General features: G+C 48.4%; 1 protein-coding gene across 1 annotated transcript in view; it reads right to left on the bottom strand.

The window, feature by feature from the left end:
- galnt16 (UDP-N-acetyl-alpha-D-galactosamine:polypeptide N-acetylgalactosaminyltransferase 16) overlaps window positions 1-16998 on the bottom strand; it is a gene marked incomplete at both ends in the record, with an annotated part of 67866 nt that extends 50868 nt beyond the window's left edge. Inside the window, 4 exons of the mRNA XM_084181513.1 lie at window positions 3209-3276; window positions 3361-3459; window positions 3611-3792; window positions 16798-16998. Of these exons, the coding sequence (XP_084037639.1) occupies window positions 3209-3276; window positions 3361-3459; window positions 3611-3792; window positions 16798-16998 (550 nt within the window). The remainder of the gene's footprint in view (window positions 1-3208; window positions 3277-3360; window positions 3460-3610; window positions 3793-16797) is intronic.
- Window positions 16999-18514: the final 1516 nt, after the last annotated feature.

The following is an 18514-nucleotide window of genomic DNA, read 5'->3' as shown; positions in this document are numbered from 1 at the left end:
ATACTGCTGTTACCACTATACTGCTGTTACCACTATACTACTGCTGTTACCACTATACTGCTGCTGTTACCACTATACTGCTGTTACCACTATACTGCTGCTGTTACCACTATACTGCTGTTACCACTATACTGCTGCTGTTACCACTATACTGCTGCTGTTACCACTATACTGCTGTTACCACTATACTGCTGTTACCACTATACTGCTGCTGTTACCACTATACTGCTGTTACCACTATACTGCTGCTGTTACCACTATACTGCTGCTGTTACCACTATACTGCTGCTGTTACCACTATACTGATGCTGTTACCACTATACTGCTGCTGTTACCACTATACTGCTGTTACCACTATACTGCTGTTACCACTATACTGCGGCTGTTACCAATATACTGCTGCTGTTACCACTATACTGCTGCTGTTACCACTATACTGCTGCTGTTACCACTATACTGCTGTTACCACTATATTGCTGCTGTTACCACTATACTGCTGCTGTTACCACTATACTGCTGCTGTTACCACTATACTGCTGTTACCACTATACTGCTGCTGTTACCACTATACTGCTGTTACCACTATACTGCTGCTGTTACCACTATACTGCTGCTGTTACCACTATACTGCTGCTGTTACCACTATACTGCTGTTACCACTATACTGCTGCTGTTACCACTATACTGCTGCTGTTACCACTATACTGCTGTTACCACTATACTGCTGCTGTTACCACTATACTGCTGCTGTTACCACTATACTGCTGTTACCACTATACTGCTGTTACCACTATACTGCTGCTGTTACCACTATACTGCTGCTGTTACCACTATACTGCTGCTGTTACCACTATACTGCTGTTACCACTATACTGCTGCTGTTACCACTATACTGCTGCTGTTACCACTATACTGCTGTTACCACTATACTGCTGCTACCACTATACTGCTGCTACCACTATACTGCTGTTACCACTATACTGCTGCTGTTACCACTATACTGCTGTTACCACTATACTGCTGCTGTTACCACTATACTGCTGCTGTTACCACTATACTGCTGCTGTTACAACTATACTGCTGCTGTTACCACTATACTGCTGTTACCACTATACTGCTGCTGTTACCACTATACTGCTGTTACCACTATACTGCTGCTGTTACCACTATACTGCTGCTGTTACCACTATACTGCTGTTACCACTATACTGCTGCTGTTACCACTATACTGCTGCTGTTACCACTATACTACTGTTACCACTATACTACTGTTACCACTATACTGCTGCTGTTACCACTATACTGCTGTTACCACTATACTGCTGTTACCATTATACTACTGCTGTTACCACTATACTGCTGCTGTTACCACTATACTGCTGTTACCACTATACTGCTGCTGTTACCACTATACTGCTGCTGTTACCACTATACTGCTGCTGTTACCACTATACTGCTGCTGTTACCACTATACTGCTGCTGTTACCACTATACTGCTGCTGTTACCACTATACTGCTGTTACCACTATACTGCTGCTGTTACCACTATACTGCTGCTGTTACCACTATACTGCTGCTGTTACCACTATACTGCTGCTGTTACCACTATACTGCTGCTGTTACCACTATACTGCTGTTACCACTATACTGCTGCTGTTACCACTATACTGCTGCTGTTACCACTATACTGCTGCTGTTACCACTATACTGCTGCTGTTACCACTATACTGATGTTACCACTATACTGCTGCTGTTACCACTATACTGCTGTTACCACTATACTGCTGTTACCACTATACTGCTGCTGTTACCACTATACTGCTGTTACCACTATACTACTGTTACCACTATACTGCTGCTGTTACCACTATACTGCTGTTACCACTATACTGCTGCTACCACTATACTGCTGTTACCACTATACTGCTGCTGTTACCACTATACTGCTGTTACCACTATACTGCTGCTGTTACCACTATACTGCTGCTGTTACCACTATACTGCTGCTGTTACCACTATACTGCTGTTACCACTATACTGCTGTTACCACTATACTGCTGCTGTTACCACTATACTGCTGTTACCACTATACTGCTGCTGTTACCACTATACTGCTGTTACCACTATACTGCTGCTGTTACCACTATACTGCTGCTGTTACCACTATACTGCTGTTACCACTATACTGCTGCTGTTACCACTATACTGCTGCTGTTACCACTATACTGCTGCTGTTACCAGTATACTGCTGCTGTTACCACTATACTGCTGTTACCACTATACTGCTGTTACCACTATACTGCTGCTGTTACCACTATACTGCTGCTGTTACCACTATACTGCTGCTGTTACCACTATACTGCTGTTACCACTATACTACTGCTGTTACCACTATACTGCTGTTACCACTATACTGCTGCTGTTACCACTATAATGCTGCTGTTACCACTATACTGCTGCTGTTACCACTATACTGCTGCTGTTACCACTATACTGCTGTTACCACTATACTGCTGTTACCACTATAATGCTGCTGTTACCACTATACTGCTGCTGTTACCACTATACTGCTGTTACCACTATACTGCTGTTACCACTATACTGCTGCTGTTACCACTATACTGCTGCTGTTACCACTATACTGCTGTTACCACTATACTGCTGCTGTTACCACTATACTGCTGTTACCACTATACTGCTGCTGTTACCACTATACTGCTGTTACCACTATACTGCTGTTACCACTATACTGCTGCTGTTACCACTATACTGCTGCTGTTACCACTATACTGCTGCTGTTACCACTATACTGCTGTTACCACTATACTGCTGCTTCAGCTGCTGCTTAAACCTCCTGTTAGGAAACTGGGCCAGCTCCGACACCTCAGTATGTGTCTCTGTCTGTGTGTGTGTGTGTGTGTGTGTGTGTGTGTGTGTGTGTGTGTGTGATCACACAGTGAGTGATATAGATAGTGTTCTGAGTGAGGTCATATCATTCTGTGTTTTTCTGACAGGTCAACACACAGAAGGTGGAGACAACCTAGAGAGAATCAGCGCTGGACATCTTGTGTCAACGTAAAGAGACTCACAAAGGAGAACAGACAGGGACCTCACAGAGAGCAGGATTACAGCCAGATCCTCACGGTGGGAGCCGTGTAAAGACTGGAGACGATCTAAAGAGGAGAACTGAGAAAAAGCAGAGACTCACGGTCGGTACTGAAGTCGTCTATCAGGATGATCTCCTGGATCAGAGAGGGAGGGCTCCTCATCAGGACACTGAGAGACGGAGGGAAAAGGCAGCATTAAACACTATATTGAGGGTCAATTCTTCATTGTGAAAGGCATACAATGGTTCCTTACCTTTTGATGGTGCGTAGCAGGGTGGAGCGAGCTTCATTGTGGAAGGTGATGATGATGCTCGTAGGAGGAAGGTTAGCGTCATAATTCACGGAGGCACACCTACAAACAATAAGAAGAAACGTTGTTTTAGTAACGTTGTTTTAGTAAAGTATTCACAGCTACTGTGCATCTTGTCCTGTTCGCCCTTCACATGAAAGCAACACCACTATAAATCCTAATCAATGTTTGCTTTTTATAACTACTAAGACACCTGTAGTGCCGTGTGTCTCTGATGGCCCGTTCGGAGCCGAGTCGGTCGCTCTCAGCCAGGTTGAAGGCGTGGTCTCTGTAGGGGTCGTCTCCCGCCTTGAGCTGTTTCTCCAACAGGTAGGCCTTCTCATCGAAACCACCTATGAGCTGACCCTGCTGCTCCGCCCACGGGGACTGGGTCATCTCCAGGGGGAAGAACACACAGAAGTTAGAGTTTAGACGTTGCAGCACACAGAGGTCAGGGGTCAAAAAAACAGGAAGCTGGGGTGAGAAGGAAAGATGGGTTACCAGTTAGAAAATATATGGCTCTGGTTAGAAGATGTTTCACTCTTATTGATGTCAACTCTCATCTCTCACACTGTAGATGTTTGGTAACGTTGTCAACCCTGTTTGAAAATCCACAGTCACATTTTCCATCATCCTCAAAGGTGTGAGACACCCAGTCTCTAGCACCCAGTCTCTAGCACCCAGTCTCCAGCACCCAGTCTCTAGCACCCAGTCTCCAGCACCCAGTCTCTAGCACCCAGTCTCCAGCACCCAGTCTCCAGCACCCAGTCTCCAGCACCCAGTCTCCAGCACCCAGTCTCTAGCACCCAGTCTCCAGCACCCAGTCTCTAGCACCCAGTCTCCAGCACCCAGTCTCCAGCACCCAGTCTCCAGCACGACTCTGATGTTATCTGCATGAACTGCACTCTAACTGGACCCTTTTAACCCAGATATTTCATCATAACGAGTGTTTCCATTCGAATGTAATTGATGGCTTCACGGAGAGAGACAGAGGAGACAGAGGATAGAGAGAGACACAGAGGACACAGAGGAGGTGTAGGAGAGAGACAGAGGACACAGAGGAGGTGGTGGAGTGAGACAGAGGAGACAGAGGAGGTGTAGGAGTGAGACAGAGGAGGTGTAGGAGAGAGAGGCTGAGAGGAAAATAAAGTGGAAGAGAGGAGTGGAAGGATGATACAGGTGAATGTGAATATGAATATTTGAAGGAGGGGGGAGATGTTGTCTGAGGGAAAGAGGATAGAATAGAGGAGGAATGGAAAGAGAACAGAGAGAACTGCATTCTTCAGTTCTGTGTTATTAATGGTCTGTCAGGGGAGAGGCTTAAAGCTTAGCACACACACACACGCTCACACACACACACACACACACACACACACACACACACACACACACACACACACACACACACACACACACACACACACACACACACACACACCTAGAGAATAGAACTCGCTTAGATTAACTCCCATCCAGTTCTCTCTCAGGCACAATCATGACCTCACTTTCCATTTCTCAGGAGAAGACAACAAACGGACAGAACCTGAGTCCCAAATGACCCCCATGTTCCCTATATAGTACACTACTTTTGAACAGGACCCATAGGGCTCCGGTCAAAGGTAGTGCACTGTGTAGGGGAACAGGGGGGCATTTGGGACTCCGCCTTTCAGAAGCTGCGGAAAGCACTTCCAATCCTAATCCAGTGAATTAAATATGACCTTCGGCTTCCATTAGAAGGTGGAACTCAATATATGTGATGTCTACAGGGTCTCATAGATATACAGAAGTGTCTGATCTAAAATATCAGATTTATGGCCAGATTAGTAGATTAGGCACATTTAAACAGGAAGAATGGTTAATTTACTGTCTCCACAGACAGACACACTCACTGCTATTACTAAGAACCGTAAATGTACAGAATTCCCTGATTAGTGATCGCTCTCTACCCACCTCTGTGGTCACGTGATTACAGATGGCAGGAGTGCCCTCTGTCTAACTCTATGGTCAGGTATTTAAGCGGGCAAGTTGGTCCTCACCTCTGTTTTGTTTGTGTGGGATTTCAGCTGCTAATGGCCAAGCCAACCAGCCATTTATCTGTTTTCCTTTGTTACATGTAGTTGGTAATGGACTTATGTTTATTGACATTTCAACTTTGTGTGCAGTTGCACTATGATGTTAATTAGGCTTGCTTTATTATGATGTTAAATAGGCCTGCTTTATTATACTGATCTATATTAAGCTTGGTCTCATGGTTGTGACTACCTTGGGGGATCTGGAGACATAATTGGCCATCAAACCCAATTACAAGCAGGGCTCTTATGACCTCATTTCAACGGTCTGAGACTCACTGCATTCTCAGATAACATATTTAGCCTATCATGAAGTGACACTGCCACATCTAGCAACCGGATGGCTCGCAAAACCACACACACATGCACAAAGTTGTGCTAAGAGGATGCCATACAGCATGGAAGAGGAGGGGGGGGATTGAGCTCAATACAGCGTGGAAGAGGAGGGGGGGGGGGTTGAACTCAATACAGCATGGAAGAGGAGGGGGGGTTGAGCTCAATACAGCATGGAAGGGGGGGGGGGGGGTTGAGATCAATACAGCATGGAAGAGGAGGGGGGGGTTGAGATCAATACAGCATGGAAGAGGAGGGGGGGGGTTGAACTCAATACAGCATGGAAGAGGAGGGGGGGGTTGAACTCAATACAGCATGGAAGGGGGGGGGGTTGAGCTCAATACAGCATGGAAGAGGAGGGGGGGTTGAGCTCAATACAGCATGGAAGAGGAGGAGAAAGGTTGAGCTCAATACAGCGTGGAAGAGGAGGGGGGGATTGAGCTCAATACAGCATGGAAGAGGAGGGGGGGTTGAGATCAATACAGCATGGAAGAGGAGGGGGGGTTGAGCTCAATACAGCATGGAAGAGGAGGGGGGGTTGAGCTCAATACAGCATGGAAGAGGAGGGGGGGGGTTGAACTCAATACAGCATGGAAGAGGAGGGGGGGGGTTGAGATCAATACAGCATGGAAGAGGGGGAGGGGTTGAGCTCAATACAGCATGGAAGAGGAGGGGGGGGGGGGTTGAACTCAATACAGCATGGAAGAGGAGGGGGGGTTGAGCTCAATACAGAATGGAAGAGGAGGGGGGGGTTGAGCTCAATACAGCATGGAAGAGGAGGGGAGAGGTTGAGCTCAATACAGCAGGGAAGAGGAGGGGGGGGGGTTGAGCTCAATACAGCATGGAAGAGGAGGGGGGGTTGAGCTCAATATAGCATGGAAGAGGAGGGGAGAGGTTGAGCTCAATACAGCAGGGAAGAGGAGGGGGGGGGGTTGAGCTCAATACAGCATGGAAGAGGGGGGGGGTTGAGCTCAATACAGCATGGAAGAGGAGGGGGGGTTGAGCTCAATACAGCATGGAAGAGGAGGAGAAAGGTTGAGCTCAATACAGCGTGGAAGAGGAGGGGGGGATTGAGCTCAATACAGCATGGAAGAGGAGGGGGGGTTGAGATCAATACAGCATGGAAGAGGAGGGGGGGTTGAGCTCAATACAGCATGGAAGAGGAGGGGGGGTTGAGCTCAATACAGCATGGAAGAGGAGGGGGGGGTTGAACTCAATACAGCATGGAAGAGGAGGGGGGGGGTTGAGATCAATACAGCATGGAAGAGGGGGAGGGGTTGAGCTCAATACAGCATGGAAGAGGAGGGGGGGGGGGTTGAACTCAATACAGCATGGAAGAGGAGGGGGGGTTGAGCTCAATACAGAATGGAAGAGGAGGGGAGAGGTTGAGCTCAATACAGCAGGGAAGAGGAGGGGGGGGTTGAGCTCAATACAGCATGGAAGAGGAGGGGAGAGGTTGAGCTCAATACAGAATGGAAGAGGAGGGGGGGTTGAGCTCAATACAGCATGGAAGAGGAGGGGGAGAGGTTGAGCTCAATACAGCATGGAAGAGGAGGAGGGGGGTTGAACTCAATACAGCATGGAAGAGGAGGGGGGGTTGAGCTCAATACAGCATGGAAGGGGGGGGGGTGAGATCAATACAGCATGGAAGAGGGGGGGGGTGAGATCAATACAGCATGGAAGAGGGGGGGTTGAGATCAATACAGCATGGAAGAGGAGGGGGGGTTGAGCTCAAAACAGCATGGAAGGGGGGGGTTGAGCTCAATACAGCATGGAAGGGGGGGAGGGGGGTTGAGATCAATACAGCAGGGAAGAGGAGGGGGGTTGAGATCAATACAGCATGGAAGAGGAGGGGGGGGTGAGATCAATACAGCATGGAAGAGGAGGGGGGTTGAGATCAATACAGCATGGAAGAGGAGGGGGGGGGTGAGATCAATACAGCAGGGAAGAGGAGGGGGGTTGAGATCAATACAGCATGGAAGAGGAGTGGGGGTTGAGCTCAATACAGCATGGAAGAGGAGGGGGGGGGGGTTGAACTCAATACAGCATGGAAGAGGAGGGGGGGTTGAGCTCAATACAGCATGGAAGAGGGGGGGGGGGTTGAGCTCAATACAGCATGGAAGAGGAGGAGAAAGATTGAGCTCAATACAGCATGGAAGAGGAGGGGGGGGTTGAGCTCAATACAGCATGGAAGAGGAGGGGGGGTTGAGCTCAATACAGCAGGGAAGAGGAGGGGGGGGTTGGGCTCAATACAGCTTGGAAATGGCGGGGGGGGGGGTTGAGCTCAATACAGCGTGGGAGGGGGGGGGGGTTGAGATCAATACAGCATGGAAGAGGAGGGGGGGGTTGAGATCAATACAGCATGGAAGAGGAGGGGGGGGGTTGAGATCAATACAGCATGGAAGAGGAGGGGGGTTGAGATCAATACAGCATGGAAGAGGAGGGGGGGGTTGAGATCAATACAGCATGGAAGAGGAGGGGGGGTTGAGATCAATACAGCATGGAAGAGGAGGGGGGGGGGTTGAGATCAATACAGCATGGAAGAGGAGGGGGGGGTTGAGATCAATACAGCATGGAAGAGGAGGGGGGGGTGCTCAATACAGCATGGAAGAGGGGGGGGGGTTGAGCTCAATACAGCAGGGAAGAGAAGGGGGGGGTTGAGCTCAATACAACAGGGAAGAGAAGGGGGGGGGGGGTTGAGCTCATGGAAAAGTAAATATAATGTAGTGATGCAAACAAAACTCAAATTACATTACATTACAGTACTGTTATGATTACATCACTGAATCTAATTTAATACCATGGCTACTAAAGGAAATTATAGAAAGAAGGAGGAAGAGAGGGAGGGAGGAAATAATTTTCCAGCCCTAACGCCAGGTTTCGGCAATTTACCTGTCTTATATCAGGTCGCTTGCGCTCAGATGGGAGGGTTTGAAATATTTGAGGTTTGTCCTTAAAAACATGACCCAAAGTGCTAATTTCCGGCAGCGCTGATGGGGATATAAGGCCAACGAAAAGCTGCTTTTAGCGGTAACGCAATTGGTTATGGCATGAATTTTGACAGTGGAGACACAGCCTATCAAGTCTTGACGCACACTGCCCATATGCGCATGGAACAAGAGTAGCCTAACGTGCTTTTGGTGCCTGTATACTTCCCATTTAGTTTTATCTGATAAAAACCAAGCATAGCCTCCCCTTCTGTCAATTAAGGCTTTTTTTTGTCTGCCCAATGCAATCTCGAAGTAGTCAAGACTGTCGACAAAGGATGTGACTCCTGAGACCGCTTGGAAATAAATATGAATCACCAAAGCTTTATGAAAATATCAAGTTTGAGAGGAGTTGAACAGTGAGCTGAGATTCCCTTTTTATCGAAGTATTGTAGGCAGGCCCACGTGATTTTGGACGTGTGTAAAAACCCCTGCATGATGTAGGCTACGTGTCCACGTCCATCATGTGGTCCTCTGTAGCTCAATTGGTAGAGCATAGTGGGTTCGATCCCCGGGACCACCCATACGTAAAAATGTATGCACACATGACTGTAAGTCGCTTTGGATATATGGCATATTATTATTAGACGAGAACCTCGGTGAATACCGGCGAACCTCATATTTAGAACTTATCTGTAACCTGTACAAATTCCTTGTTTTCCATTTTATATCTTCAAAACCCAAGCCCTCCCTTAGGCCTGCTATAGAGAAGGCTGGTTCAACAGCAATGCATGTCTTTACCCTGGCGATTTTATTGTTGTTTTTCATTTAATTTTATTACAACCAGAATCTATTAGAATGATTCACCTTCCTGGTTTTCTGGTGACAACGTCCGTGGCGCGCATGCAATACAACTTCTGGAGACGTGTGAATGCGATCTGATCTGTAAAATGTGTTCCGATTATTGTTGATAAAACACAGGCCTGTTTGGGAGCAGTATAACGGTGAGAGGACATTCTCCCTTTCTGTTTATATTGGATCTTTTGTCCAGCTACTGTGAAAAGTTTGGATGTGCGTAAAACCCTCCATAGTCTGCGTAAAACCATCCATAGTCTGCGTTGTTTTAATATTATATGGCCACGGGGAGAAATGATGCTGCCTGTAAGTGTGACGTAGCTTATTTAAAACAAGTTGTTGTTTCGTTTTGTTTAGAATTTGATTATCATTATTTGTTCTCTTTTTAGAACTAGGATAATTAATTTAATATTGGTTATTGACAATGTTTGGCATGTCCATGCTCAGCCATAATGCAATTTACAGTAGGCCTAGCCCCTATATCAGGGTGAAGTCTATTGAAGCCATGCAATTACGTTAGAACAATGTGGACTGCAAATGGATTCAAGTTAACATATTTAGGAAAGATAGGTCTACATTTTTCGTCATATTTCGTTTCTGTAAGCCATTTAACAAACTATAAATGGACTAACGTTGGAATTGGAGTTGATTCCAAGGCAATACATAAAATACAGTAAATACACTACTTGAAACAACGACATACAGTGGCAAGAAAAGGTATGTGAACCCTTCGGAATTACCTGGATTTCTGCAGAAATTGGTCATAAAATGTGATCTGATCTTCATCTAAGTCACGACAACAGACAAACACAGTGTGCTTAAACTAATAACACACAAATTATTGTATTTCTCTTGTCTATATTGAATACATCATTTAAACATTCACAGTGTAGGTTGGACAAAGTATGTGAACCCCCGTAGGCTAATGACTTCTCCGAAAGCTAATTGGAGTCAGGAGTCAGCTAACCTGGAGCCAATCAATGAGACGAGATTGGAGATGTTGGTTAGAGCTGCCCTGCCCTATAAAAACACTCACAAAAATGTGAGTTCGCTATTCACAAGAAGCATTGCCTGATGTGAACCAAGCCTCGAACAAAATAGATCTCAGAAGACCTAAGATTAAGAATTGTTGACTTGCATAAAGCTGGAAAGGGTTACAAAAGTATCTCTAAAAACCTTGATGTTCATCAGTCCACGGTAAGACAAATGGTCTATAAATGGAGAAAGTTCAACACTGTTGCTACTCTTCCTAGGAGCGGCCGTCCTGCAGAGATGACTGCAAGAGCACAACGCAGAACGCTCAACGAGGTTAAGAAGAATCCTAGAGTGCCAGCTAAAGACTTACAGAAATCTCTGGAACATGCTAACATCTCTGTTGACGAGTCTACGATACGTAAAACACTAAACAAGAATGGTGTTCATGGGAGGACACCACGGAAGAAGCCACTGCTGTCCCAAAAAAAAAAACATTGCTGCACGTCTGAAGTTCGCAAAAGAGCACCTGGATGTTCCACAGCGCTACTGGCAAAATATTCTGTGGACAAATTAAACGAAAGTTGAGTTGTTTGGAAGGAAGGAACACAACACTAACCAGTGACCGTTGGTCTAATTCCTTATCGTACTGTATCCTAGGTTACACACAGGGACTCATGACTGGGCCAAGACATAAGTCATCATGAATGATGTCAGGAACCCTGGTTGTCAAGGGCACCCTGTTTCCATGGAACCACAAAGAGAGAGCATGGAGTGCAGCAAGCTGGTGTTCCATTCTATATTGTAGACACACTAATGGAATGCTCACGGTTAGGGTTGGGTGGGTTAGGTGTTAGGGTTGGGTGGGTTAGGTGTTAGGGTTGGGTGGGTTAGGTATTAGGGTTGGGTGGGTTAGGTGTTAGGGTTGGGTGGGTTAGGTGTTAGGGTTGGGTGGGTTAGGTGTTAGGGTTGGGTGGGTTAGGTGTTAGGGTTGGGTGGGTTAGGTATTAGGTGTTAGGGTTGGGTGGGTTAGGTGTTAGGGTTGGGTGGGTTAGGTGTTAGGGTTGGGTGGGTTAGGTATTAGGGTTGGGTGGGTTAGGTGTTAGGGTTGGGTGGGTTAGGTGTTAGGGTTGGGTGGGTTAGGTGTTAGGGTTGGGTGGGTTAGGTATTAGGGTTGGGTGGGTTAGGTATTAGGGTTGGGTGGGTTAGGTGTTAGGGTTGGGTGGGTTAGGTGTTAGGGTTGGGTGGGTTAGGTATTAGGGTTGGGTGGGTTAGGTATTAGGGTTGGGTGGGTTAGGTATTAGGGTTGGGTGGGTTAGGTGTTAGGGTTGGGTGGGTTAGGTATTAGGGTTGGGTGGGTTAGGTATTAGGTGTTAGGGTTGGGTGGGTTAGGTGTTAGGGTTGGGTGGGTTAGGTATTAGGGTTGGGTGGGTTAGGTATTAGGTATTAGGGTTGGGTGGGTTAGGTATTAGGTGTTAGGGTTGGGTGGGTTAGGTATTAGGGTGGGTTAGGTGTTAGGGTTGGGTGGGTTAGGTATTAGGTGTTAGGGTTGGGTGGGTTAGGTATTAGGGTTGGGTGGGTTAGGTATTAGGTGTTAGGGTTGGGTGGGTTAGGTGTTAGGGTTGGGTGGGTTAGGTATTAGGGTTGGGTGGGTTAGGTATTAGGGTTGGGTGGGTTAGGTGTTAGGGTTGGGTGGGTTAGGTATTAGGGTTGGGTGGGTTAGGTGTTAGGGTTGGGTGGGTTAGGTGTTAGGGTTGGGTGGGTTAGGTGTTAGGGTTGGGTGGGTTAGGTATTAGGTGTTAGGGTTGGGTGGGTTAGGTATTAGGTGTTAGGGTTGGGTGGGTTAGGTGTTAGGGTTGGGTGGGTTAGGTATTAGGGTTGGGTGGGTTAGGTGTTAGGGTTGGGTGGGTTAGGTGTTAGGGTTGGGTGGGTTAGGTGTTAGGGTTGGGTGGGTTAGGTATTAGGGTTGGGTGGGTTAGGTATTAGGGTTGGGTGGGTTAGGTGTTAGGGTTGGGTGGGTTAGGTGTTAGGGTTGGGTGGGTTAGGTATTAGGGTTGGGTGGGTTAGGTATTAGGGTTGGGTGGGTTAGGTATTAGGGTTGGGTGGGTTAGGTGTTAGGGTTGGGTGGGTTAGGTATTAGGGTTGGGTGGGTTAGGTATTAGGTGTTAGGGTTGGGTGGGTTAGGTATTAGGTGTTAGGGTTGGGTGGGTTAGGTATTAGGGTGGGGTGGGTTAGGTGTTAGGGTTGGGTGGGTTAGGTATTAGGTGTTAGGGTTGGGTGGGTTAGGTGTTAGGGTTGGGTGGGTTAGGTGTTAGGGTGGGGTGGGTTAGGTATTAGGGTTGGGTGGGTTAGGTGTTAGGGTGGGGTGGGTTAGGTATTAGGGTTGGGTGGGTTAGGTGTTAGGGTGGGGTGGGTTAGGTATTAGGTGTTAGGGTTGGGTGGGTTAGGTGTTAGGGTTGGGTGTTAGGGTGGGGTGGGTTAGGTGTTAGGGTTGGGTGGGTTAGGTATTAGGGTTGGGTGGGTTAGGTATTAGGGTTGGGTGGGTTAGGTATTAGGGTTGGGTGGGTTAGGTATTAGGGTTAGGTGGGTTAGGTATTAGGGTTGGGTGGGTTAGGTATTAGGGTTGGGTGGGTTAGGTGTTAGGGTTGGGTGGGTTAGGTATTAGGTGTTAGGGTTGGGTGGGTGGGTGGGTTAGGTATTAGGTGTTAGGGTGGGTTGGGTGGGTGGGTTAGGTGTTAGGGTTGGGTGGGTTAGGTATTAGGTGTTAGGGTTGGGTGGGTGGGTTAGGTGTTAGGGTTGGGTGGGTTAGGTGTTAGGTGTTAGGGTTGGGTGGGTGGGTGGGTTAGGTATTAGGTGTTAGGGTGGGTTGGGTGGGTGGGTTAGGTGTTAGGGTTGGGTGGGTTAGGTATTAGGTGTTAGGGTTGGGTGGGTGGGTTAGGTGTTAGGGTTGGGTGGGTTAGGTATTAGGTGTTAGGGTTGGGTGGGTTAGGTGTTAGGGTTGGGTGGGTTAGGTGTTAGGGTTGGGTGGGTTAGGTATTAGGGTTGGGTGGGTTAGGTGTTAGGGTTGGGTGGGTTAGGTATTAGGGTTGGGTGGGTTAGGTGTTAGGGTAGGGTGGGTTAGGTATTAGGGTTGGGTGGGTTAGGTATTAGGGTTGGGTGGGTTAGGTATTAGGGTTGGGTGGGTTAGGTGTTAGGGTTGGGTGGGTTAGGTATTAGGGTTGGGTGGGTTAGGTATTAGGTGTTAGGGTTGGGTGGGTTAGGTATTAGGTGTTAGGGTTGGGTGGGTTAGGTATTAGGGTGGGGTGGGTTAGGTGTTAGGGTTGGGTGGGTTAGGTATTAGGTGTTAGGGTTGGGTGGGTTAGGTGTTAGGGTTGGGTGGGTTAGGTGTTAGGGTGGGGTGGGTTAGGTATTAGGGTTGGGTGGGTTAGGTGTTAGGGTGGGGTGGGTTAGGTATTAGGGTTGGGTGGGTTAGGTGTTAGGGTGGGGTGGGTTAGGTATTAGGTGTTAGGGTTGGGTGGGTTAGGTGTTAGGGTTGGGTGTTAGGGTTGGGTGTTAGGGTGGGGTGGGTTAGGTGTTAGGGTTGGGTGGGTTAGGTATTAGGGTTGGGTGGGTTAGGTATTAGGGTTGGGTGGGTTAGGTATTAGGGTTGGGTGGGTTAGGTATTAGGGTTGGGTGGGTTAGGTGTTAGGGTTGGGTGGGTTAGGTGTTAGGGTTGGGTGGGTTAGGTATTAGGGTTGGGTGGGTTAGGTATTAGGGTTGGGTGGGTTAGGTGTTAGGGTTGGGTGGGTTAGGTGTTAGGGTTGGGTGGGTTAGGTATTAGGGTTGGGTGGGTTAGGTATTAGGGTTGGGTGGGTTAGGTATTAGGGTTGGGTGGGTTAGGTGTTAGGGTTGGGTGGGTTAGGTATTAGGTGTTAGGGTTGGGTGGGTGGGTGGGTTAGGTATTAGGTGTTAGGGTGGGTTGGGTGGGTGGGTTAGGTGTTAGGGTTGGGTGGGTTAGGTATTAGGTGTTAGGGTTGGGTGGGTGGGTTAGGTGTTAGGGTTGGGTGGGTTAGGTGTTAGGTGTTAGGGTTGGGTGGGTGGGTGGGTTAGGTATTAGGTGTTAGGGTGGGTTGGGTGGGTGGGTTAGGTGTTAGGGTTGGGTGGGTTAGGTATTAGGTGTTAGGGTTGGGTGGGTGGGTTAGGTGTTAGGGTTGGGTGGGTTAGGTGTTAGGGTTGGGTGGGTTAGGTATTAGGTGTTAGGGTTGGGTGGGTTAGGTATTAGGTGTCACGGTTACGGTTGGGGTTAAGGTTAGGACTATTTGTCCTAGCCATCCATAGCCAGAGGGATAGTTGCTTGTGAACAAATCCTGGAATGCACCTTGGAAAGCACCTAACCGTAATGCACCTTGGGATATGGCTGTTTGGGCCTACAATTGTTTTTATTGATGGGCCCAGTCACTCTTTGATGGTGCTCTGCATGTGCAATTAACAGTGTGGCTTTAAGAAGATGTTTTCCACACATCTGCACACAACTCATTGTAAAACAGAAAACTTAGATGTGATTGGGCTGTTGTTTTTACTACAGTTAGGTCTACAAAACCACTGAGATCACAGAACATGGCACCATGTGTTCGCTTGCTGGTTGACCTCATCTGGTAAACTCGCACCTCTCTACCTGGAGACTGAAGCCTATTGTACAGCCTGGGTAGCCTATTGACCTTACGGTGGTATAGGCCTTCATCAACAACCTCTTCATATTTTCTCCAGTCACAATGAAAAACATTGGCACGTGTGAGGGCCATTGGGAGGACTAGGGGCCACATCAGCATGAGGGTCTTTCTTCCAATGTGCGGAGCCACGAAGCACAGCTGACTGGATTTAATTGATCTAGTAAAAAAACTCCCCCTCCGTTTCTTGGAGCACTCTTCCCGAACTTTACTCGTTTTACAGCTCCATCAAGGACCTGCTATAAATGTAATGCTCCATTTCTAGTTATGATAAAACTGTCTGTCAGGAATTATAGGCCGCAATATAAAGACTCTCTGATTGGGTCACGAGAAACAAACACTAACTGTAGAACATGCAGAGAATAGATGATTAGTCCTGAAGAGAACATGTCATTATTTTCCTATAGGTCATAGACCCAAGGGCCGACTAGCCATTAACCTGAGTAAACTATACGGAAACATCCCTGACAGTAAAATCCTAAAATAGCCTAGGTGGGTAGGGTTGGGGTAGGTTATTTTCTAGATGTAATCTGTCACTCCCCAACCGTGCAGGCGGGCCTACAGGTATCCTGCAGCTACATGGGCGGGCCTACAGGTATCCTGCAGCTACATGGGCGGGCCTACAGGTATCCTGCAGCTACATGGGCGGGCCTACAGGTATCCTGCAGCTACATGGCCAATTTAATACCACTCAACTTTGGCAAGAATCGCAAAGGCATGTCGACCACGTATAGCAGTGATTTTTCCATGCACCTAGACACACAGAGCGTTAAGATGTCATGAGAAAAAAAAACTATGTCGCATGAAGACAAAGGAATAGAGGCGTCAATATGGGAAAGAAGAGAGATATCATCCATCCCCTGTTCACGAACCGTCTTTAAAGGCTACAGACCTACATCTGTCCTCCCACCCATATGCCATTTTTTTTGGTATCTAAACTGTTCAATGGGTCTCGGTTTATATTGCAGAGAATATGCTCTAGGTTCTACAACACAGTCATAACAGTTCTGTATCTACGCTCCAGAAGGCGGCTATAGCTGCGGGCGGCTCGGCTCTCAGGGCTAACTCGGTTTTCTCCCTCATCCTTCAGAGTCTTATGGAAAGCCTCTTATGGGTTATTCAGGTCCTGTGGCAGCCTTCGACCAAAGGGCAATGGACGAGAGCGAAGGACGTGCAAATAATGCAACAACGGTAGCAGAAAAGCATAGGGTATTTAGAGCTCAGATTAAGTACATGAAATGGACCCACAGCGTCGACGCACAGATTCTTTGCGTCAAATACATACAGGCAGCATAGGCTTAGTGAGGAGGTGGGTGAACAGTACCTCCAGCTGTGCACCACAACACAGATCAGCCAACGTACATCAACATGCAACACACACCCCCCCTCCCTGGCTGTGCTGTGTGAGGCGAGCTGCAGCCGCACATAGCACAGCCAGCCGCTTTCCTTCCAGCAGAGAGAGAGCACCGCAGCGCAGCCTGTCGCTCTTCCCTTATCTCTCATCCAGCTCTGCTACTCTCCTCTCAACCTGTCACTTACGATCAGCGGAATGGTCCTGTGACTGTCGTCTCGGTGGATGTCCAGTCGTCCGGCATGGCTCCTGCTGCCCCCGACGCGGGGTTGCGAGGCCGTGGACGGGGATGATGAGTGCGGCTTATTGTCCTGCCACAGGTAATAGAATGTTCCCAGAATCCACGCTACAGTCAAGATTGCGATGGCGTTGGCCCGTATCCTGCGCATTGTGAGCCCATAAGGAGAGCTCCGTCCCCCGGAGATATGCCCAGATGGTTCAGGTTCGGTGGATCGGAAGACGGAGCGGGAGGAGGAGAGGTGGTGATGGCTCCGCACCGCAGCAAACAGCCTCGGAGCTATTCTGATGGAGAGAACGAGCGGTCCCTATGCAGAGATTTCCTCACTCACAGAGCGGTGCGCGGTCCTAGCGCCAGGAAGATCCTTCCGAAGTGTCGTCACTCACTGGCTGCTACGCTAAGAGGCTAAAGTCTGGCTGCATTACTCACAGATTTTCTCCGTTTGGTTTCTGTTAGAATAGACACTCACAGTACCGTTTACATAATCAATAGAGACAACCCTGACTAAACAAGAATGACTGGATTAATTGTCTCTAATGTGGTTTTAATAAAAAGCCTATTTGAGAAACTTCACCAAGCAACTCAAGTCAACTAAAACGATCAAGGAGGCGAAACCGAATGACTGTTATTTTGGCTGGTCTGGGATTTCGTTCTTTCACAAGGGAAATCCAGGCAGACAGACAGACATACAGACATACAGGCAGGCAGGCAGGCAGGCAGGCAGGCAGGCAGGCAGGCAGGCAGACAGACAGGATGGTCAGGTCACACCTGGGCAACGTCTTAAATGGTACCCTATTCCCTATGTAGTGCAGCCCAATGGGCCCTGGTGAGAAGCAGTGCACTACTGGGCTAGGCTACCACACCATTAGACACTGAGAATGCCAAGTTTTCCTGTCTGAAACAAACATTGGCAACATGATCCAGAGGGGTGCGGGAACGGGGTAAGGGGGGAAAATGGGTGTGGGACCCTATTCCCTACGTAGAACCAGGGAGAAATGAGAGGGTAGAACTCTCTCTCCCCCCTCCCTCTGTCTCTCCCCTCCCAACCCTCCCTCCCTCTCTCTCCTCCCTCTCTCTCTCCCCTCCTCCCTCACTCCCTCCCTCTCTCTCTCCCCTCCTCCCTCACTCCCTCCCTCTCTCTCTCTCTCCCCTCCTCCCTCACTCCCTCCCTCTCTCTCCTCCCTCCCTCCCTCCCTCCCTCCCTCTCTCTCCCCTCCTCCCTCACTCCCTCCCTATCTCTATCTCCCCTCCTCCCTCTCTCCCCTCCTCCCTCTCCCCCCCCCGGTTACAGCCAAGGGGCATGGGCTATCAGCATGCTTGACTCCCCTGGGATATGCAAGCTGGATATTTTATGTTATGGCTGTGCAAACACAGAGTCAGTCAGAGTACAGCGAGAGAGACAGCAGGAATCTGGGCAGGACAGGAAAATGGAAGGTCTGTGGTACAGGGTCACTATGTGGTTTAACAGTACAGGAAATTCAAAGTGTGAGATGGCTGCTTAAACAGAAAGAGTTTTGGACCAACAGATCTCTGCAATACTGTACAGGGTACACCCCTCCCTCTCTACCCTCCACTGCTTTCCCCACACCCCTCTCCCCACTCACTCTCCACTCCCTTAGAATGAGCTCATAGTTTTGGACCAACAGATCTCTGCAATACTGTAGCGT

The sequence above is a fragment of the Coregonus lavaretus genome (assembly GCF_964263955.1).
Source record: "Coregonus lavaretus genome assembly, chromosome: 18".
Taxonomy (NCBI): domain Eukaryota; kingdom Metazoa; phylum Chordata; class Actinopteri; order Salmoniformes; family Salmonidae; genus Coregonus; species Coregonus lavaretus.
This window is presented reverse-complemented; position numbering and strand designations above follow the sequence as displayed.